Here is a 24,167-nt window from a genome sequence, read left to right on the forward strand (position 1 = left end):
GCTCATGAGAAGAGTACCCCGCGAAAGGCCATGAGTGAAGCACATGACTAGAAGTTGAAAAGTCATACTAGACTGTCAAATACACGAGTACTTTGTGAGAAAGGCCATCTCGTGAGGTACCCATGAAACTCTCTATTTGACAAAAAGAAAAAATGCTTTACCAAATTCTTTACCCAGACTATATATACTCTCATTACCCACGAAATGTAAGGAGTGCTTTTCAGAAAGAGAACCCTAGCAAAAACACTTGAGAGTTAGAGATTGTTATGCCCACAATCATCTACACATTTTCTCTTGGTTTTCCTCTACTCCTATCTCTCCATCTCTACATCCTTGAGAGGTGCTTAGCCCAAACACTTACCTCACTCAATCTAAGTATTGAGTTAAATTTTGGTACCTTTGGGAAGTATTGGAAGGAGCTATTAAGTGATGGATGCAATCGAACTAAATTGCGAGATCTGGAATGCTAATAAAGACAAGACTCCGAGAACTCCGTTGGTAGCAGGAGCTTGGAGGACTTAAATACATGGGATAGACTAGGCTTGGAAAGTCTTTTGTTATTTGTGTACTCTAACTTATTCACTAGTGGATCGATTTCGACTTGCAGAATCGCGGAAAGGTTTTTCGGTTTCCTCCTTAATAACACGTCTTGATGTTATCTTGTGTTTGCACCTCTCTTCTCTACTCTTTAAGCTTTTCTTTTATTGTTCATTGTGGTTGAATATGGTTTAGAGTAGTGTTATCAGTTTATTGCGCATATTTACTCTTATTCCGCACTTTGATAAGTTAGAGTAAAAGTAACCTAGCCGTAATTTTAAAATTGGGGTCTGAACAAGTATTAGTGTTTTCACACTAATTGAGCTTTCACTATCATAGAGATATCCAAATTCATCACACGGTTACAAGCTAGTTTGAATCAAAAGGTGTAAATATAAGGTTCTAAACACAATCCTTACTGAATTTAATTGCGTGCATCAAACTGTTTATTATTTCAGACGTCTTTTTCCTAATTTTACCATTATCATTGAGAATCCGATGTCCAAACAAGTAGCACCTCCATCACTAGAAAAACAAACGTAATACAAAGACATCAGTACAAACCATTTCTTTGCAACAACAGTGTCAGGCACTGCTAAATTCTGGCGTTTTCTTTAAGCACCAACACTTTGGGCATTCAACAATATCATCAGGCTCTGCTGGATTCAGAAGTTTTTCTTCAACCACCGATGCAAGGTCGTTGGCCATTAGAGCAAAGGCTTCCACTTTTGTATGGGTTTTGAGAGATTTTGAGTAAATGGGAACTTCGGGTAGATTGAACATGTTGGTGGAGTAAGGTTCCCTAACCAATTCAAAAAGTTCTTCTCCAAAGAAGTCACCTGCTTTAAGACGCTTAGCACGTCCGGAAGCAGTTCCTGTTCCTTCACCATTACTGCTGCTTGGAAAGGCCCATGCACTGCCCTCTGTAATCAAGAATACCGCATCCATAGGTTCTCCCTCCCGAACAATGTAGCATTGCTCGTTGTAGTACACTGGCTTGAGAGAGTTGCAGATGTCACACAACAAATTTTTATGCCCAGGATTAGCCAAGCTATTCTTTTTTTTGTTCAGGAGCTGAGCAAGAAAAAAATATTAGTTGAAGTGCAAATCCATTTCCTAACCAAAAAAAAAAAAGAAGCTTTTTTAACAAGTAAAATAAAAGTGTTTTATAGACTAATTTTTTTTAATATATTAATCGACGCCAAATAAAGTTTAGAGTTATATATATATCACTATAGAGCTGCAACCATTAATTTTTATGTTATCCCTTTTATCTAGTACAAAATTAACAATTTTACAAACTAAAAGCATTCACAGAAAAAATATGAAAAAAGCTAAAAAGTTATTTTAACAACTCAAATCATGAAAATCAAGTTGCATCAAAGTTACTACATCTAAAATTTTTAGCTTTTAACTACAATAAGCTGTTATCTATAATAGCTCACTGTGGCATCAACTTAAACATAAAACTCAATTTTTTATACTACCGTCTCTCTTCCTACAATTAAAAATTCATTTCTTTCTCACTCTCCCCAACATTTCTCTCTTTATTCTCCTCCCTCTCAAACCCAATGTCTTTATTCTACCATCTCCTTCATTTCCTTATTTTTTTTATTCCTCTCATCTCTCACTCTCCAATATCCTCTCATCTCTCATTTTCTCTCGTCTCTCACTCTCTTGGCTGTGTTGTGGGTTATGGTGGTTCTAATTGTGGCTGTGGGTCTCGGTGGTTCAATCGTGATTATGGGTGACTGTGGGTTCATGGATTTGTGGTTGGGTTGATTTTGGAATGGGTTATGGTGGGTTCATGATGGTTGAACTTTTGTGGGTTTTTTTTTTTTTTCTTCGATGGTGGTGGCTGGCAGTGGTTGTGGTTGAAGTTTGTGGGTTTTTTTTTTTTTTTTTTTTTTTTTTTTTTTTTTTTTTCTAGCAAGTTGCTTGTTTTCTTGTTTGTGGTTGAAGATTTTTTTTCCTCCAACGGGTTGTTTTTTTTTTTTTTTTTTTTTTTTTTTTTTTTTCTTTTCTGGTTGAAGTTAAATGGTTTTTTTTTTTTTTTTTTCGATGGTGGTGGTGGTGGCGGCTGGCAGTGGGTTGTGGGTTCTTGTTTTATGTTTTTTTTTTTTTAAAACAGTGGTGGTGGTAGATGGTGGCAGTGGGTATGGGCGGCAGAGTAGGGAAGAGAAAGAGATGGAGGAGAAGAATAGAAGATAGAGAAAGAGGAGAGACTAAGAATAAAAGACGAATATTTATATAAAGTGGTAAAAAAAAATGAGACTTTAATGAAGGGCATATTGTAAAGTAAGATATTAAAATAAATAAAATAGGTTTTTGAGTTGCTCAAAGTTAAAATTTTTAGCTCCTTTGATGCGAATGGTCTAATTAGAAAAGAACTGTCAAAATTTATATTCAAATCACACGAGATGAAAATTATATATTGTTAAGAAAATGATAATGAGAGAGAGAGAGAGAGAGAATTTAAGGCAAACTTTTTTTATTATTTGTAAGGATATTGTGACAATGACATGCATCATTGAAGAAGACCAAGAAGTCTTTTATTTATTTATTTATTAAGAAACAAACACATATATGGGAGAAAAAAAAAATGAGATTCTAAATCCAAACTAATTTGGAAAGAAAATTTTTCAAACTCCAATGATATCTTTTTATTGGGTGCGAATTTTGAAAATCAAACTTTAGATTGGATGTTCTAATTATATTCTTCATGTTTGCAAAATCTGAAGAATATCAAAAATTGATAGATATGTCATCAGTGAAATGTTTAAATTTTAAGCATTTGTGATATAAAATTATGCATAAAAAGTTAGTTTATTAATCGAATAGTAAAAACATTATATTCGAATGAAATTTGATATGTGTGTTAAAAACATAAAGTACATGAAATTCAACAGTTTGATTTTTAAAATTCACATTCAATAAAAAAATATACGAAAAATTTAATACATATTTTTGTAAACTAGGTTGTAGACAAACTTTGTCCTAGTAAGAATACGCATGTATGTATATATCTGGTATAGGCACCTCTAGAGTGGGTATTCCAATATTTGATATGTATCAAACGCAGACACGCCTCGTACACTTGTCAAACACTTATTCAACAAAATAATATTGATCTCGACATTAAAAATAAATATATAAATAAATATTTCAATACATATTGGACAAAAACTTTTTCTAACTTTTGTAGATAATAAAGGTATGCAAGATGCTCGTATCATTTATAAAACAAGATGTTCGTATCAGTGCCAGCTCTAGGAAATTTTTTAGAGTCATCACTAAGAAAATTAAATTATATAAGATTTAATAAAGAGATAACTTGAATATATCAACATCAAAAAAAAAAAAAAAAAAAAAAAAAAAAACAAAAAAAAAAACATGAAAATACATGAATTATTACAATTTTTTCCTACTAACAAAGAGAAAAAGAAAGAAATTTACTAATAAGAAATAAAGTGGGAATTGAGAATGCTAAAATTAGAGTAATAAAGTAAGAGAATTGAAATGATAATAGAAAAAAGAAAGAAAAATGAATGATATTTGTTACAACTACGAGCTAGTTTACTAAGAATAGCAAAATTATTGCGATTGCAAAACCAAAAAAAGCATAACTATCGGCACTGCCAAAAAACCTATGAAATTATTATTTTTATCAAATAAGTTGAAAGAATTACAAATTTGAATGATTATTTTTATTTTTTCTTTTTGAATAGTTTTTTTTTTTGTTGAATAATTTGTTTACTAGTTGTTGTTTGATCTAGTATTGTTTTTGTTTGGGTTATTTTTGTTGTTATTTGGGCTTTCTCCTTTTTTTTTTTTTTTTTAGGGGTTAAGAATTATGTTTGGGAAGCCAAAATTATTTTTGGAATAATGCTACATTTATAACATTAAAAAAAAAAAAAAAAATCGTATGCACCAATTTGTTATTATTGGGTTAAAAAGTGATATTAATGTTGGACTCAAATTAGAATTAGAAACCACTTTCCGCTTATCACATAAAATTTATTGTAAAATTATTATAAAAATGTTGTGAATGTAGCATTACTCTTATTTTTATTGAATCAAAATTTTTGTAATTCTCAAGTTAGGGTGGTCAATATTTTTATTAAGGTAGTCAAAATAGGTTAGTTGTGTGTGTATATATATATGTGTGTGTGTATATATATATATATATTTTTTTTTTTTTTGCAAGTGGGTAGTCCTGTGACCACCCTGAGTTACCACCCTGAGTTACATATGGAGCTACCACTTATGAGAATATAATCCTTCAATTTATAGAGGTGAAGAAACTCACATTCTTTAGTGGATTAAAGCAGATTTGCTTCTTGACATCCCTTTGAAGTTGCGAAGGAAGTTCAGAGATCAGGATCTCCACATAAATATCTTCTTCTTTGTGAAATTTCTTTTGCACGATCTTAATAATTTCACTGCTTGTTTCTGTCTGGAGCTCTTTATTTTCAATCCACAAGTTAATGCTTTCTTCTTTTCTTTTTGCAGCTGTTTGGTACAACTTATCTTTTTAGTTTTTGAAAAGGAAAATCTAGGATTTTTAAAAAAGTTATACTTGGAAAAAAAAGTTAATACTTAAAAGAAAAAAGTTGTACTAGAACGCACCTTCTGCAATTGATTTTTTTTTTTTGCTCAAGTTCTGCAGTTGATTTTGAAGATATCCACCGCTGCAAGTATATCTGTCCCGGCCCACTTATGCTACTAAGTTAACTTCGGCATATCTTACAATTTACTACATTTTTACAAGCATACATCTCATTGTTCCAAACACTTCTTTTTTGGAGAAAGTTGTCCCAAACACATCTTAAGTGGGAGATCCACGAATGAAAAAAAAGAAAAAAAAAAAACACTCGTTACCCTAAAATTGAGAAGTGTAGCTTAGTAATATCTCTCTCGAAAAAAAGAAAAAAGAGAAGGTTTGATGGCATAATAAAATTAGATTGGTCTTGGAATTTAAAAAAAAAAAAATAGAATCTTTGATAAAGACCAAAATAATAGGAGTAAATAGTATGAGGTCCCAAGGTATTTGGGTAGACCAATGACAATAAATGTTGTGTGATTCCTAGATGGTTATGTTTGAAGAGAAGAATTCCAAGACAATTTCATCTACTTTACTAAACATCCAAACTCATGCGATGGGATAATTATTAAATTTTGATAGGACATTAACCTAGTCTAAGAGTTGGGTCATTTGGTCATTGGTTCAACTAATGAGTTAGCATTCAAACCACATGTTAAATAAAAAAATTATATATTAAAATAAATTTGAGGAGCCATAAAATAAATATGAAAGTTGGAAAAATAAGCATGTCTAAATTAAGTCTAAAATACAAGCCATCTAATATAATTCAAACTCAATGTTTCTCTAGCGACAACACTAAAAAAGAAAAAATATGAGATAAAAGAATGTCAAATTTGTGGCCAAGTCCTTACTATATAATTTTAAAAAAAGAGTCTTTACTATATATATATATATATATATATATTTTTTTTTTTTTTTTTTTACAACACATTTCTTAAAATTCTAGGAATAAAAGCATATCCCACCTTCAAAAAGTCACATTTTACATTTACATATTAAAAACCATATATGAATATAATTTCATAAAGATGTTATATGTTCATGATTAAAAATCAGATTTGAAATTTCCTTTGAAAAAGTATTTCTTTTTCATATAAAAAATCAGATCTGGAAATTCACTTTCAAGATCATTCTCTTTTGCATATCAAAAACCAGATCTGAATCTTTTTTATAAAAATCATTTTTTTTTCTTTAATAAAAACAACAGGTCTAGTGTTTCCATGAAATATTCCATTTTTCCTAATAAAAAATCAGATCTAATATTTTTTATATATAAAATATATTTCTTTCAATAAAAATTAACAATTAACAACAATAGTAAAAACGAGAGCAGCAACAACAAATGACAGAAATATAAAAATAGCATTATGAGATTTACAATCGTATCAATGTAATAATATAGTAGGATGATTAGTATATTACTTGGAAAATTATGGTGTTTCATTCTTTCTATTTAGAAACCACTGTCTCTCTGCTTTATAATTGTACAACTAAGAGCCTAACATTAAATAAAAAATAACATAATAAAAATAAAATAAATAGAAGAATTGGATTCACACCTGAAATAGAAACAAGCCAACGATAGTAATGCAAAGTGCAAAGCAGTTTTCCCCTACATTCTTACTTGGTCGGAGGTTTGAACCAAAAGAACTGCAAAAGTGGCACACAATAAAAATAAAATAAATAGAAGAATTGGATTCACACCTGAAATAGAAACAAGCCAACGATAGTAATGCAAAGTGCAAAGCAGTTTTCCCCTACATTCTTACTTGGTCGGAGGTTTGAACCAAAAGAACTGCAAAAGTGGCACAACTATAATGTATGAGATGCTAATCTTCAAAATTTATAACTACAATGAATTTACAAAAATTTATAGGGAATGAATAAATTTAGAGAATATATATATATATATATATATATCTCTGTGTGCGCGCGCGTGTGCGCATGCATGAATCCACTAGGTAACGAGTATAGGTTTTAGGCCCTCCAATCCTAATATGCAAGACGTAGAGCAAGGACAATGCTTTTGGCAATCAGAGAAGTCCTGAGCCACTCTGCTGATACATATCTACCAGGGTAACAGTTTTAACATCAAGTATAGAGGTCTGTATGTTGAGCACGAAATCCAAGTCTCCATAGTGGATAAATGCTATGGTATATACCACCTAGGAAACTAATAGTAACTCTTTTAGTCCGTAATGTAAGCAAAAAACAAATTTAATGCATTGAAATAGCTTAATATTGATCTTCTCAAAAAAATAAAAAAAGCTTCATATGGAATTGTACATAGTCTAATATGTGCAAACCTCAGATTTCGCATGCCCCAACAGAAACAGTAGAATATTTTTTGTGGAATATTTTTGGACTCTAAGATATCAGACTGATGAGCATCGAGAAATACTCCAAAATCAAAGAGCCCCGCATTTGGCATATTTTTAGGGCAAAAATCATCTAAAACGGAGTGATAGCCAAAGTTGTGGTCACAATAATAAAAAGAATTTCGGACACATCCACCATGATTTTCACACGCCATGTCCCAGCAAGCCACAGTTCGTTGAATAGAGAAACAATACCAAGAGGCTCCTAATACCTAAAAGACGAGCAAATCATTTAACATCAGTAAATTTTGTAGATATTATAACCAAATGTAATAACAATTTCAACTAAAACGATAATAATTAAAAGAAAAAAGAAGAAGAGAAGAGAATTCAAAAGATATGAAACTACTTAATTTAGTTAAAAGATTTAAAAAAAGGAAAGAAGTAATACACTGAATTCCAGTATTAATGCCAAGTTTCCTTAATTAGCCAATTATGCTCGAGTAATATTGTTTGTGATTTACCCACAGGGAAAATTATTGTATACTCTCGGAATACCATAAATGCTTATTCCCTCCTCTCACATGAATGATGGGTCCTACTAATTAAATTCATGGTGAGACCCACCATTCATGTGAGAGAAGGAGGGAGTACGCATTTATGGTACTCCAGGAATACTTAATAATTTTCCTTATCACAGTATGCAACCATATCGCAAAATAACGAATTGTAGAAAATAAATAACATTGACAATATAGTTACAAAGAAAAAACCATATATACAAAAACCTCTCTGGGAGTTTACTACCAACCCTCCAGGAAACAGAGCCACTATAATAGAATGAAAGTTTTAAAATATACTTCACTATAAATCTATTGCTACCTCATGTACTACTTAGTTGCATGACTATACTCAACTCCATGACCATTGACTCTTCTATCATGAACTCTATTTCACATGACCGTTCAGCTTGCAAATTCAAGAACCTTTTGAAGATTCTTCATAGCAACTTGACTGTGTTCTTATTGCAGCAACTTCAACTTGATCACTAAGTCTTGAATCCTTGATCACTGGGTGATGCTTTGAGAGGAATTGGTTAACCCTAACCCTAGATATACAATCCTTAGCTCTCCAAAAGTCTAAGTTCATGTCCTCTATATGCAGGATTCTTGATCGATCAAATCTAGAAAGCTATTTGTCAACATCTCAATTGATCAATTATGTGTAGACTACGTATTGAGATTTCAAACCTTGTAGATCTTCATCAGTCGTCCAGGGCATATGTCTTGGACTTTAAATACATCTCAAAGATACAAGTGTATACACCCCATTTTAAACCTCTAATTTAACTTCACTTGCATTACATTTGCATATCATCACCATCTCATTTCTCCAAGGCAAGACTGTGACTTTGACCTTTTAATCTCTAAATACTTTTCAAAAAACAAATCATGAGGTTACAAAAATCAAAAAGATAGTTCATGAGCATTAATCAGATCACCGGATTAAAAGATATATATATATATAAAAATTAATTAAAAAAAAAAAAAAACAGTTTAAAGGTAAAGTGCACTTCAATGTTGGTAAAAGCGTCAAGCACACTTAAGCACATAAGCCTCTTGGAGCCTAAGCACAACAAGCGTGCTTGATTGAAGTGAAGCGCACAATTTTCAAATATAATATTTCATAACTTCTAATAGAAATATTCATAACATATTAAGGACAAAGTTTAGCTAAAAAAAATTAACATTACTACATATTTTAAAAATCTAACAATTGGATTGCATATTCTTTATGCTCTTAATACATATCAAATTTGTGTCAATTAGATATTATTTACTTTATGATTTATAAGCTTATATTTTGTTAAGTTCTAAGACTTTAAGTTTAATGTATTAGAACTTCAATTTGTATTGTTGACAAACCATGATCAAAACGTTTTAGTCTTGTTTAGACTTGCTCAAAGTATGTGATTGTATGTAAAATCGAGTAGCTACACGATTTATTATGTAAATCTGCCTAGCTCGATTGATCGAGAATTAGACTCGATCGATCGAAGCTAGTGTAGAATGTTTTTTTGCAGATTTTTCCAACTCAGTCCAAGGCCGTTTGACGTGTAGAGTTTTATGTTGTCTTAAGTATAAAAGGGAAAACCGTAGCCACTTTTTTTATTGCTCCTTATGCTGTGTGTGTGAATCTTTTGTGAAATCAAGAGGTGTTTGCCTTCACACGTACTTAGGGTTTTCAAGATTCAAGATTATGTCAAAAACTTAGTGATTGATTCAGTTGCTGCAACAAGAGTTTAAAGATACACAAGCGGGAGTGCTTGTACTTGCTGTGAATCCAAAAAAGAAGTAGTCTGTGGACTCGGAGCTATCACGTGGTCGTGGTAGTAAGTTTCCTACTCGAAGTAGCAATAGGATGTTAATAGTCTAAGTCGCTATTGTGTAAATTTCAATTCTTTCATAGTGAATTCAAGTTTACCTTGAGGATAGCTAGGTTAAATCCTCCCCATGTTTTTACCGATTTGATTTCCTGAGTTATCATATTTTTGTGTTCTTTATTTTCCGCACTATACAGTGATATGATATATTTGTATTAACCTAGATCTGAAATTTGACTAAGTAATCACTTGGCTAATTTATTAGATTAATTTGGTTGTGTTTTAAGGGGTCTAAAAACATACATATTTTATGCACAATTTTAAACTATAAAAACTTGCAATTTAAACAATTTATTGATGATATAACTATTAATCTTTAATTTTCTAGAAATTTTGCAAGCAAGGAGGGTGTAAGAAGAAAATATAATCCAATTGTGGATTTGTCAAAATTTACCTCCAATTTTGTAGCTAAACTTTTTCCAAAAAATAATAATAGCCCAAAATTTCTATTTTTTACCTATTAGGGAAGTCAATTGTATAATGTTTGTAAATTCAATTTTTACTTAAGTTATTTCAATTCTTAAAACTTTTATATAGTAAATTGAAAACAATTATCAATGGTCAATATCATAATAATCTAGTAATAGTTTTATACATAATATTTTCTATATTTCTCTTGTGCTTTATAAAAGTACATAACCATGATAGTTATAATCAAATGATGTATGTGGTTCAATCAACATACATCTAAAAGTCAAAGATCAAGAAGCACAAGAATTGTAAATTAACCTATCTTATGACACATAAATAAAAAAATAATTTGTGTAATATAACACCCTAAAGATAATAGTTGTGTAGTAAATCATTGGTCCATGTTATTTCTTTTAGGATCAAACAATTAATTTTGATGATCCATTATCTTTTTTAGCAATAAAATAAAATAAAAATGTGCCTATGCATGCTTTATTCTTCTTTAAAAAGCTCCAAAAAAACATGCACAAGGTTTGCTTCATTCAATGATCTATTTTTTGGCCTTGCAAAGCTTTGACAGATTGGGGCTTCGAGCTTTGAGCATAGGCGCACTATGAACAACAATGGTGCACTTACATGAAATCGGTCTTGACCACATGTGATTCTGATCTCTTAAGATATGAAACTACTTAATTTTAAGAGGGAACCTAAGTAACAGTACTTAAATACTATACCTAAGTTCTACCCATAGTTATATATGATCTAACTTTAACCCAACTCCTAAAAAAAAAAAAGGAACCCATCTCTCTCTTAGAGAGAGAGAGAGAGAGAGAGAGATGGGTTCAACACTTGCACACTTGCCAAGATTAAATTTAATGAATATGAAATTTCTACACAATCAAACTTACATGGCCGGAAATGATGTATAGAAAGAAATCCGGTAGATCTAGGTCCCATAGCCTTTCACCAAGTATCTCATGATTTGATCCCAGATCCTTCCTTGGTAGGTAAATTTGAAAAAGTCTTGGCCAATATTGGAAGAAAATAAAAATGTTTAAGATCTGTAATGTTTTTAAAGATTTCATGGCTCTCACGTCTAAGAGTAAGCATAACATTACCACCTGAACAAATTACAAGTAGTTCCATGATTAGAGGCGCTGAATAAAATCTAATTATGTGTAGGACAATGTTAATTCAAAGAAGATAGTATGGGCGTATAAGAAATTGCATCAAATTTCTGCTTTAAACTAATAATTATTTTATTTGAACCCTTTTGTTGTGGAAGAAAAATGTTTTATTTGTCAAAGAAATAATTTAGTTTTCCTTATAAAAGAATTAGTATTATTTGTCCATTAAAAATTAGGTGTTATAGCCGTAGGTAGGCACCGCAATTAATAAGTAATTAAGAATTAAATATATGCAAAAAAAAAAAAAAAAGTGATTATGTTTAGAGGTTGAAAGATATCTTATTGGTTTTGTGGTCAAAAGATACAGGTGCATGATTTTTTGTTTATTTTTGTGGTCAAAAGATACAGATATCATATTTTTGTACGTTGGCGTAATTCGAATTAAAACAAACTTATAATGTGTTAGAGCGGTATCTAGGCACTGCTATTAATAAGTAATTAAAGAATTGAAACATACGCAAAAAACGTGATTGTTTTTGGAGGTTGACAGATATCTTATTGGATTTTTGGTCGAAAGATACAGGAGTGTGATTTTTTGTTTATTTGTGTTAGAGGTATATATTAGACATATTAGCCCAATGTAATAGGCCCAAGCCCATTCTTACTTGTACTAGTAGTCTAGGGTTTAGTCGCCTATATATACTCATGTTAGGGTTCATTGTAACACAGAGAAATTATTGTACTACACTCTCATATAATAAAGATGTAGCCCTTAAGGGATTCCTCCATGGATGTAGGCCGTCAAGGCTGAACCACGTAATCCTCGTGTTCTCGGTGTTCCTCTGCTATGCTTCCCCTTCCGCATCTACTCTAGCATACATAACATGGTATAACATATCTCTATGCTAATATTTAACAATTTGTATGGGTGAACACATTGACTACTGTTTGGGTCATATTTTTGTATTTTGGCATAATCTGAATCAAAACGCACATTTTATGTATTTGAGTCTTAGTTTAAGTGTGTTCATATTCATAAACAAACAGAATATATTGAAGACGCAAAAAACTACTAAAGAACTGTTGAATCTGCTGCCTCAATATCAAGCTCAACTCCACTGCAATGGCTTGGAGGTATGACCAAATTGCTTTCCTTAGATACTATTTTCCCCCATACTATGACCAAAGGGTTATTGTAAACTTGCCCCCAACATACAACCAATCCTATTGGGTTTTACAAATTGCAACTTTGGAGAATACCTAGTGTTTCTAAAATTTTTTGTTAGGGAGAATAATGAGAGTTTATACATTATATATAGACCATGAAAATTCAGAAATAAAATGTTATAAGGGCTAAAAAGGTGGTAAAAACAATCTCCAAATATTCATAAATGTTTAAATATGAAATGGTGCAACTCTTGGCAATAACTCTCTGAAAAGAAATTGCATAATCTCATAAAACATTTGGTCAATGGGTGTCTATCGAGTTTCGGACAAAAACTCTCGTAAGACATTTGTTAGATGTTCAATCATTCGAAAACACAATTTCAATCAACTCAACATCTATCCAAACATTATAAATGCATTTTCCACTTGATTTTCGATCATTTCTTTCACACTATCTCCTCTAAAGAGATAATAACACTTTTCAACTTGCAAAGTGGAATTAAACGACATTATTCCATTACCAAAGTGGGATCAAACTTGTACTACAACTTATTTAGATATACAAAATATCCAATGAGAAATTGGTATTTTGATTCTAGGTTGTTGCTAAATTTTATGCTTTCAGCTGCTCAGGAAGTGACTGGCTGCTCCTTCAACCCAGAGTGGATTCTAGGGGAAGGGCAAGGAAATAGTTCTTGGCTAATTTATTTGAAGCTTCCATTGAATTTGAACAAACAGAGGGCAAGGAAATAGTCTGTTGTGTGTTATATCTATTAATTGACTCTTTTTCCCAATAAAATATTTGAGAATTTGTTTTGAGCTTAATGAGATTTAGGTTAATTTGTGTTTTTTAAAGGATTGTGAGTGCATTGATATTTGTAAGTTCGTAAGTGGGGTGCATAAAAACATATCAAATGTGTAATATTTATCATTGATAATAAATTTTAATTGTTGTCGCATGTGAATGAAAACATGTGATTTGTTGAACTATGTTACATTTTTGTGTCGTTAAATTTCCGTTTACATGAATGTGCTTTTGTTAGTCCCAAACTACAAGAAGATGTGAAAAAAGTATTTTGCAACCAAGAATTTAGCTCTAGTCTACTCCATTACCTGTGGGATGGGAAGAAAAACTAAAATGTCAAATAGAAAGTGTCGATGCAAGATACATTTTCTGAGATCTGTTTGCCGCTTATCTGCGTAAAGGAACCGGGATTTTAGTTTTGGAGGAGCCAAATTATAAATAATTATTTTTTTAATTAAGAATTAAAAATATACTTAGGGTTCATTTGGGAATAGTTTATTTAGCTAATGTTAAAAACTTTTTGCTGAAAAAAAAAAAGTTGAAAAATAAGTTGAATAGTACAATAGGACCCATGAATAGTATTAAAAAGTACAATGAAACTCATGAATAGTAGCTAAAATTGCAAATAAGCTAAAAATTTCGACTCATCCCAAACAATCTTTTAGACTGTGTTTGGGATTAGCTTAAAGCTAGCTTTTTGTTTTTTAGTTTTTTTTTTTTTTTACAGCTTTGTAAAACCTTTTTTTTCCCCTTACTTTTTTAAAGTGTAAGTATATTTTAACACACTTTCTGCAAAAAGTTAAATAAGTTGTCCTAAACGACACTAAAAAGCAAGATGCTAGCTTATAAGCTAGTCCCAAATACACATAAGATGCATTACTAAATACTATGAAAAAAATAAAACTAGTATCAATTCAATATAACACTATATAAATAAACGAAAAAACAAATAATTATTACTCAATGCATTTCAATCAGTCATTTATCAAAATGAAATTTGAAAGTCTTTTAAATACAGGAAATCATTTATGATATAATTTCTATATTAAATTCAAGGTAATTTTCTTTTCAATGAACAAAATCAAGTAGTCCTTTAAACAATCATTTCTATAAGAGTAACTAGTATGCATAAGTACAATCACCTTATAAACAAGTTGGGTAGATCTTTATCTTTAAATCACTATCAACCATTTGGTACCATTCAAAAAGAAATGGTGAATAATTTTTATTAAAAAAAAAATTATATATATGTGTGTGTACTTCATATTTACTACCAATACATCAAAATTTTGAAGAAGAAAAAACACACACGTGGACACCTGTACATGCAACATATATAAGATCAAGAAAGCAACTTAGAATAAATATTTAGTAAAAAAACTGGGGGCTGTAGTTTGGATTGTTGATATCATTATCATTATTATTTTTTCTTATGTTGTTATTATTATTTAACTAGGTTCATTTTGACTAGGTAGATTACAATTTAGATAGCATGTAATTATGTTGATATTTACCTTTAACAGGTGTTGAGTGGGAGGAATCGGTTGGTCTTGACGCGGCTCCTTTTCTTTCTGCGTGTAACTTATTTCTTGTATATATCCGTAATTGGTTGCCTAAAAACCCAGTATGAAATCGCATCACTAGGCAACTGATATCAAGCAAAGATCGCGAAACTATAGCTGTGATCCCCAACTTTCTGTCTACCTCAACGCATTTCTTGTATTCATTGATCATGAGACCGTACAAGAACAAGGGTTCCAGTGATAATGCGATCATGTGCACCAATATAATTATTATTTTCCAATCCCATAGAAATGCAACTCTGCCAACCTCGGGAGCCTGCTCTTCGGTATCATTTATCCTAAACAAAAAGCATGGCAAACATAAAATTAGTTTATATGACTCTTATGTACGATGCAGAAGAACCCCAAAAATACAAAACCATAAATTGCCCCCCTCCCCACTGGCGGTTTTCTTAATGGCTTTTCAGTGGAATGTCAATATTGGAGAGCCCAACTCTAACTAGCTGAAGTAACTACATCTATTCATCCATTCGATTCTATGGTGGTGTGAAAGGAGAAAGGAGAAACTAGAGTCCATTTAAAATATTTGACTATTGTGCCCATAGTTTTAAAAAATGGTCTGGTCAAAGTATCGGGATAGAAAATGGCTCTTAGTTTTATGGTAGGATCAAAGTCAAATCAATGGTCAAACCAATGATGCATAAGTAAATAAATAATTAATTAATAATTATAAAATTATATAAATAATTAAATAAATAATTTTATAACTGTTCATTGTAACTAAAAAAATTGAATAATAGTAAAACATTAAACTAATGTATGTAAGCTCAAACAACCGTTTTTAATGTTTAAACGCTAAAAATTGTAGGCCCCAAAAAGAAAGGTATACTTGGCAAGAGTTTTTTTTATTTTTTATTAAGAGTGTTTGAGCCATAGTTCTTAATTTAGGATGTTTAAAATATGTATTTTCAAAATCCATCTATATCAGTTTTTAGTTTTTAATTGATGTTGTTGAATGGTCTTTTTGTAAATAAGTTAACAATTGTGGGACCCATTGACAAGACCACTCTTTCTTTTTTCTTTCTTTTCTCCCATTGGCTCATCACTTTGTCCTTCTCTCTTCTCTTATTCTTTTTTTTTTCTCTCACCTTAAATAAAATAGTATTTTTTATCACTTCAAAAAAAAAAAAAAAAACACATACACATACCAAACATACAATTATATTTTTTTCATATTTTAAAATATATTATTTAAATATAATACCAAACACATTTTTTGCATTGTGAGTATTTTAAACACGTGTGTTCACAATATTTTTAAACCACAATTTTTACATCATTTTGAACAACAATACTTAATCACCGCTACTAAACATACCCTAACTTACCAACTTTTGGACACCACTTCACAAAATAATAATAAAAACATATAAAGGCAGCCACAACCCCAAAGCCCACTACAAAGTATTTTAGTTATTTTTTAATCTTTCAAATAACAAAAAGTAAGTGCACCAATGAGTAGCAATATCATTGTCTACTTGGTATTTTTTTCGACCACATATCCTACACTTAAGCATTAGTATTGGTGTAGGCATTTTGCTAAAATGCTAAATTTACCATTAAAATATAGCAAAAGTGGGCTGCATCAATTGGACCCATAAAAAATATCAAAAAGTGCAGTGAGATCTATAAATAGTAGCAAAAATAAGTTAAAACCGTAAAGAAACTGAATTTTTCAGCTCATCCCAAATGGATGCTTAATAGTAACCAATTTAGAAATATGTTAGACTAGTAAAAAAAAAGACAAGTGTTATTGTTAGAACATAAAAAGAGGCAAAAAAGAATAATAATTAACTAAATATGATTAATTAATTTGAAAGGATTAACAGTATTTTGAGTAGATATTAAAGACACAATAGATGAGGTAAAAAAAATGATGTCAAGAGCTAAGGAAACTAACCTCGTACTATTCCCTCGCTGATGTGAACGAGAATTCATAACTAAAGCTTATCAAGGAAACGATGTCCAAAATAAAGAATCAGCCTTTAAACTATGTGTATACCCAGCCAACTTAAACAGGAAAATCTGAATCTTGATCCCTGGAGAAATGGGAAACAGATTAGACAAACAAGGCAAATTTCTTTTTCTTTTTCTTATGTTTTTTCCTCGAGAGAAGCAAAAGATTTTCACCAAATGGGGTAACAAGCGTGTGAAGTGGGAGAAGGTGGAGCAATGCATATAGTGGCAGAAGTTGGCTTTGTAATGGGATTTTAAGAGTGCTCAGAGGCAGATGCAAGTAATAATAAGCAAGAGCAAATCCTGGCTGCTATTGGTCAATCCAGGCTGCTAATGTTGTCTAGTACTAGCGTGTGAAGTGTGAGAGCCATTCACAGTGGTCAATAGTCTTCGAATGTTGTCCTATTTAATCTAGTCTTTTTTTTTTTTTTTTTTTTTTTTTTTTTTTTTTTTTTTTTTTAATAAAGGAAGACCCGGTCAACTCCATCTGCTCAGACTAGTAGTGTGTGTAATGTGGACCATGGTCCATGGACATTGGACAATGGTCTAGTCTTTCTTTAGCATAGTCTTCTTCTCCAACCAATAAGAACTCAATTTTTCTAACTCTCATCAACCGATAAAAATTCAATTTGTTCTGAGAAATCATCAGGTCTTTCTGGTGGAGGCACCCCCTCATCAAAGCGTATGGGCCAAGGGGGAGGACCCCAAAAGGACACGTCTCCTTTCTTCCAAAGTAAAATCAGCTAACTAAATATGGTAGTGTTGTACATATGGCGGAAATGAAAATAAACAATGTTAAAACTTATTAAGGACATATGATATTTTTCAAAATTTGTTAAGGTAGCGAGGTGTGATTAAAGCAAAATCACTTTTAAAATGATATATTATTGATACATTTTTTTATTATATACTAATTACAATATATCACATTAATAATTATGAAATTTTATTTTATGAGAAGACTTTTTGAATAAAATTTTAAGTCGCTATTTCCTAACAAAAAAAATAATGGTAAAAAAAATGAAAACTTAATTACACTTCGTAATATTTTCAATAAGTTTTTTTTTTATAATTATTTCAAGTGCTAACAATGCAGGACCTAACCACAAAAATATTTTTTGTTAGTTAGTTGATGGTAAGGACCTACTTGATTGCAAATTAAAAATAAAATATATTCCATTAATATACCTTAAGATTTGGACTAATGCCAATCAGATCTAAAAATTTTCAAAACTGGTCAATTTGATCCCCAAAAGCCAACTTAGGCCCTAAGATAGTTGAGAAAAATAACTAATAGACTTTTTTTTTTATTGAGAAACAAACACACACACACAAGAGAGGAAAAAATGGTCTAACACAAAAGCACACCACAAACTCCACTCAAAAGCCATAATAAATTTTAAATATTTAGAGATTAAGTTGACTTTAAAGACCAAATTGAAAAAATTTAAACCTAATTGGTATTAACCCAAATTTCACACTATTTTAATAGAATTTTCCTTTAAAAATAAAATAAATCAAATTAACAGTTACGGAAATAAAATAAACTGTGAACCAAAATTATATATAGATACTAGAATTGGGATTGAGATCAATTGCACCATACAATTTCTTTTTAAATGGTTATGATCAAAAGTTAAAAAAGTTACTTTTAATATTAGGCATAATATTTAAAAAGTTAAGGCCTGTTTAGTAAGAGATTTCTAATAATGTCATTTGTATTTTTTGAAAATACGTATTGGTAAAAAAATGTGTAATATTCGTTAAATACTTAAAATTGTTATTTAAATAACGATAACAAACTAACCCTAAAAGTTACCAAAAGTAAAACATAAACATTAAAAAAAAAAAAATTCAAACTTTTTATGAGTGATTTAAGAGGTATTCAACCTATTCCAATGGATCCAAATCTCCAAAATTCTAGGGGCTGTTTGGTATATGATTTTAAATACATGTTTTTAGTTTTAAATAATATTATACGTATTTTCATATACTTTTTTACCTACATCTATTTCTACAAATGTTTTCAAATAACAAAATACATATTTTTAAGTTTATTTACCAAACACTTTTGACAGTCTATTTTTAAGCTATTTTCTTTTGTCCGTTTATGTCAAGTGATTGCCGGAGACTCTAAGAGCACTAGCATTGAAAAATGCTAATGCCATATTTAGGTCCTTTTTAGCATTTTATGGTTCAAAATGTGTTGCATCAAAGGATGCTAAACACAGAAATGGTAAAAAATTATACAATTGTGCTACAGTACAATTGTATCTTTACAATTGTACTGTAGCACAATTGTAAAATATATATATATATATATATATATATTAATCAACCCATAATTTCTCTCTCCTCCCATAAATTCTGTTATCTTCTCTCTCTTCATTCTCTCTTTCTCATCTGCTCTCTCCGTTCTCTTCATTCTCTCTTTCTCATCGGCTCATCTGCTCTTCAAGCACCGGTCACTGCTCTGTTCTCTTCATTCTCTCAAGCACCGGTCATCGCTCCGTTCTCTTCATTCTCTCTTTCTCATCGGCTCATCTGCTCTTCAAGCACCGGTCACCGCTCATCTGCTCTTTCCTGTTTCAAACCCAAACATCATCCATCTCTTTCTCATCTTTTTTTTTTTTTTTTTTTTTTTTTTTTGGCTATGACCGGGGCTTAAAAGAAGTGGTGGGTATGGCTGAGGTGAGTTGTGGGTCACGGAGATCGGAGTGGGTCATGGCGTGGGTCACAGAGATCGGAGATCGGAGTGGGCTGAAGTGGGTTTTTGGCTGTGACCGGTGTTTTTGGTTGTGGTTTTTGGTTGTTTTTGGCGTGGGTCAGGTGTTTTTGGTTGTCGTTTTTGGTTGTTGTTGTGGTTTTTGTGCTTAAAGGGGTTGTGGGTCGTGGTTGGGTCCGGGGTTTGGGTCTTGGGTGACGGCATGGGTGTGGTGGTTGTGGTTTTTGGCTGTGACCAGTGTTTTTGGGGCTGGTTTTTGGTTGTTTTTGGCTTAGGTCCAGTGTTTTTGGTTGTGGTTTCAAATCGGCGGTGTGGTTTCTGATCGGTGGCTTGGGTGGTGGGTGTGGTGGCCGTTGTTGGCTCTGGTTTGATGGTTTGTGTGTGTGGCTCTGTTGACGGGTCGTGTGGTTCTGTGAGATGAACCGGTGCTAGAGGTTGAGGGAGGCTGAGGAAAAAAAAAAAAACGGTTGAAAAGCCTAGGAAAGTGGAATTGAAAAAAAAAAAGTATTTGTTAAAAAGAAATAATAAAGAAAGATTAAATAATAATATTTTAATAAGAATAGAGTTTTAGGATGTGAGAGGTATTGTAAAATGGGATAGTATAAGTAATAAAGTGGTTTTTTGGGATGGTATAATAGTATAGCATAGCATTTTTCAATGCTAGTGCTCTAATGTGAGACTAAATAATGGACAAAGTAACTTTAAAGTAAACTTTGTGCCTTACAGCTTGATTCAACTCACCCTCAAAAAACGTGCCAACTTGAATGTATTTTTGCAAGATTGCAACTTTAGAGCAACCACATCAGTGTTTCTAAAAGATTCCGTCTATTTTACACAAAATACTTACTTTTTTCTATTTTGCACCATCATTTTTACAAAACATACACATCAGTTTATTTATTATACACACATTTTTATTAAAATAATATTTTCCTTACTTTTTTTTTATTATTTCCGACCTAACCCAACCAACCCTTCTTTTTTATCTGCATACACCCACTTTCCCTTCTTCTTCTTCTTCTTCTTATTCTTATCTCTATCTCGGCCACTCTTTCTTCTCTTTTTTTTTTTTTTTTTTTTTTTTTTTTTGAGAATCTTTTTCTTTCCTCTTCTTCTTTTACAATTTGGGTTTTATACTTTTATTATAGATGATGATTTTGGGTTGGGTTTGATTAAGGCAGGGATTTTGGGCGAAGAAAGCAAAAATTTTGGGTGGAGAAAATGGTGATTTTGGCATCTTCTTCAGCATCTTCTTCTTTCTTTCTTCTTCTTCTCCTTCTTCTTTTTTCAATTTTGGTTTGATTATTTATATGAATTTGTATATGGGTTTGATGAATTTGGATCTAGATTTGGTGTGTCCATGTTGTTGTGGTGGTGGTTGCCGGTATTGGGTTGCAGTGGTGGTGCTTAGCGGTTAGCGTTGCTGGGTTGTTGTGATGGTTGGCTGCTTCTTCTTCTTCTTGGCATTGATCAGTGGGTAAGAGAGGGTCTGATAAGGCAAGAGAGAGGAGAGAGAAAAAATATAAAAAAATATATAGAAGAGCTACAGTAACCATGAAAATTTTTAGAAGACTTTACACAATTTTACTTGAGCTGATGAGGGCGGTTTTTTGACCAAAATGTGTAAAATGGAGGAGTTTTTGTATTAAAAAAGACTATCCACCAATTGATGTGGATGCTCTTATTTCATTTTATTGTTTTTCATTATATAGGTAGACAGTAGCAAGTATCAGTCAATTGGTTATACAGTACCGCAGCCTATTCAACAACTTTTGATTTGATTTTAATATAAACTATTTGACAATTTTTTGCTAGAACTATAATGAAGTAAATTATGAGTAATCATAAAATAAATCTACAAAATTAATAAAAATATTTTATAAATTTTTTTACGTGTGAACAATTTTTCATAAAAAATTCTTCCTTTAATAATTACGTAGTTAATGGCAATATTTTAATAGAATTGGATGAAAGCAAAGCTCAAGCATATATGTAAGAGATGCAATAGCCTAAAGATCTGTTTGGATACAATTTATTTTGTTAAAAACTGAAAACTGAAAATACTGTAGTAAAATAATTTATTAAAAAAAAAAGTGAAACTCAAAATGCAGACACGCAATAAGCCCAATCCAAACGCACACTGGATTGACCACAACTAAAAATAAATAATATTGTGAAAATATTGTCACATTTTATTGTATATCTAGACTTTTTAAATTAGTGCTATTTTCTTTAGAAAAAAAAAAATAGCGCTATTGACACAATATTTTCATAACAATCTCATTATAAATTTTACATAGTAAGTTGTTAATGATTCTCATTTGGACTTACTAGCGATATTATTATTTTTTATCTACGGTTAACAACTTGTCATATAGACTTTTTTGTGAAATTTTTGTAAAAAAGTTGTGTCCATAAGTTACATTAAGAGAGATAATTAAAACACAGAATTCTCTTTTATATATATATATATATATATATATATATCTTGTGTAATTTACAACTCAAACCTCTACTTTTATAAGTACTAGCCAAAAACTCAACTTTTTCAAAAAGTCTAGTTTCATACTGTACTTTTTGAAAACCCCACTTTTTCAAGCTCAGTTTCAAATAGTTTAACCAAACTCGCCCTACTATAAGTTATGTGTGTGTGTGTGTATATATATATATATATATATATAGAGAGAGAGAGAGAGAGAGAGAGAGAGAGAGAGAGAGAGAGATACCTCAAGATCAAGGCAGTGGTAGAACTGCAGGTCACGGGCGTCAACAACCATTACAAGCTGAAAAGAACAAAATGAAATCAGTATTAACCTAAACTAAATCATATGATTTAAGACGAAGGAAACAATGTGTTCCAACAAAAGAAATGCAAAAAAATAAAGGGAATGCTTGATACGTGTGCAAGGAATACTAACATGAGACTTTAAAAGGGAAATCTAACAGAGAGAGATACCTCAAGATCAAGGCAGTGGTAGAACTGCAGGTCACGGTCGTCAACAACCATTACAAGCTGAAAAGAACAAAATGAAATCAGTATTAACCTAAACTAAATCATATGATTTAAGACGAAGGAAACAATGTGTTCCAACAAAAGAAATGCAAAAAAATAAAGGGAATGCTTGATACGTGTGCAAGGAATACTAACATGAGACTTTAAAAGGGAAATCTAACAGGATTTCATAATTATGGTAGATTGCATGTATCAACATTACAAGTGAATAAAAACTGAAATCAGCCAGTAAGGTCAATGCTCAAAAAAGATAGCTCATTAAGTATGATCACAAACTAAAACTTAGAGAAAACATACTATGACCACAAGGTCCACAAACTAAAACTTCAAGAAAACATACTCCAAACATGCATTAAGGAAGTTATTGCCAAATATAATCACCAAATGCCTACAAGAATCTTAAGTGAAATAAAACAAGTCTTACAATTACAGGCGATGACACCTAATCTACAATATTTAGGCATGTTTGTTAAATTAATTATATGATAAGTCGAATTCTAGCATGTTTATAAAAAAATAACTGCCTGGATAATAATGCTGAAGGCAAACAAACATCTCGGGTGAACAAGAGTAAGAAAAGAATCAAAATCAGATGCCTTAGCCTATGAGATATTTTTATGCAAAGAGCAATAATTTCCTAATATAACGGTGGTTTAGAAATATCATTACAATTACACTCCTAAATAAATGTCAAAAAAATGAAATATCTTCATTCCTAACAGTGGCAACGCCACGTTTGGTTCAAGGTGTTCCCAAGAACACCCTGACCCGAAGGAAAAAAAAAATATATATATATATATATTATATAAATTTAAAATTTTTTATTGATCTACCCTTAAAAAAAATTAGGAAAACCCTCAAACTTCTTTTATGCCAAAAATATTTTGAACTAAAATCTAAAAAAAAAAAAAAAAAAAAACAAATTATAACAGAGAATCTGGAAAAAAAAAAAATTGTAACAGAGAATATGTGAGAAAATGATTATGAAATAAGAAATATCTCTTAATTTGGGCAAAGAGCCGAACTAGGCTTGGAGGAAACAGAGAAAGAGAGGAAACTGCAGCTCAACCACTGCTTCTTCAGAGTGAGAGAAAAAGATTTGAGCAATTTGTTTAGACTTTTTAGATAAGGAGAGGAGAGGACAATCTTTTTAAAAAGTTTAGTATAAATGTGGGTGGATATCCTTTGGCCACGTTAATGGTTAGGTGGGAGAGGCAAACCACTTTACTTTTCTTTTTCTTTTTCTTTTTTTCTTTTTTTTGTTGAGAAATACGTTTGTGATATGGTTTACGTGTAGGGGTGTAGCCAGGATTTTTAACTGAGGGACCAAGTTATAGTATTTATACAATAATCATAATTTATAAATATACTGAATACAAAGTTATCAACTCTAATATATCCATAAATTGTCTAATTCACAATAGACATACATAATATCCCAAAAAAAAAAAATTTGCATGACGATAATCTTTCATA

The 24,167-nt window shown here is 31.1% G+C and overlaps 1 protein-coding gene across 9 annotated transcripts; it reads right to left on the reverse strand.

The window, feature by feature from the left end:
* Window positions 1-932: 932 nt before the first annotated feature.
* On the reverse strand, window positions 933-23,820 carry LOC115969439 (cyclic nucleotide-gated ion channel 1-like). 9 transcript variants are annotated; one of them, XM_031089090.1, is made up of 12 exons: window positions 23,717-23,820; window positions 22,635-22,691; window positions 22,405-22,461; window positions 16,898-17,036; window positions 14,929-15,275; window positions 13,723-13,805; window positions 11,224-11,436; window positions 7,450-7,733; window positions 6,848-6,938; window positions 5,167-5,240; window positions 4,847-5,049; window positions 933-1,611 (listed from the first exon to the last, which is right to left on the reverse strand). In XM_031089090.1, exons 4-11 carry the CDS (start codon window positions 16,933-16,935, stop codon window positions 5,022-5,024), a joined length of 1,158 nt encoding a protein of 385 aa, XP_030944950.1. In that variant the 5' UTR covers window positions 16,936-17,036; window positions 22,405-22,461; window positions 22,635-22,691; window positions 23,717-23,820; the 3' UTR covers window positions 933-1,611; window positions 4,847-5,021. The 9 variants fall into 9 exon arrangements, with proteins under 9 accessions (XP_030944950.1, XP_030944955.1, XP_030944956.1 ...); XM_031089095.1 differs by lacking the exon at window positions 23,717-23,820 and adding an exon at window positions 6,703-6,793 and having other exon boundaries at window positions 6,913-6,938; window positions 22,635-23,465; XM_031089096.1 differs by lacking the exon at window positions 23,717-23,820 and adding an exon at window positions 6,703-6,793 and having other exon boundaries at window positions 5,167-5,364; window positions 6,913-6,938; window positions 22,635-23,465.
* Between the last annotated feature and the right edge of the window lie 347 nt (window positions 23,821-24,167).

The sequence above is a fragment of the Quercus lobata genome, chromosome 11 (genome assembly GCF_001633185.2).
Source record: "Quercus lobata isolate SW786 chromosome 11, ValleyOak3.0 Primary Assembly, whole genome shotgun sequence".
NCBI classification, from domain to species: domain Eukaryota; kingdom Viridiplantae; phylum Streptophyta; class Magnoliopsida; order Fagales; family Fagaceae; genus Quercus; species Quercus lobata.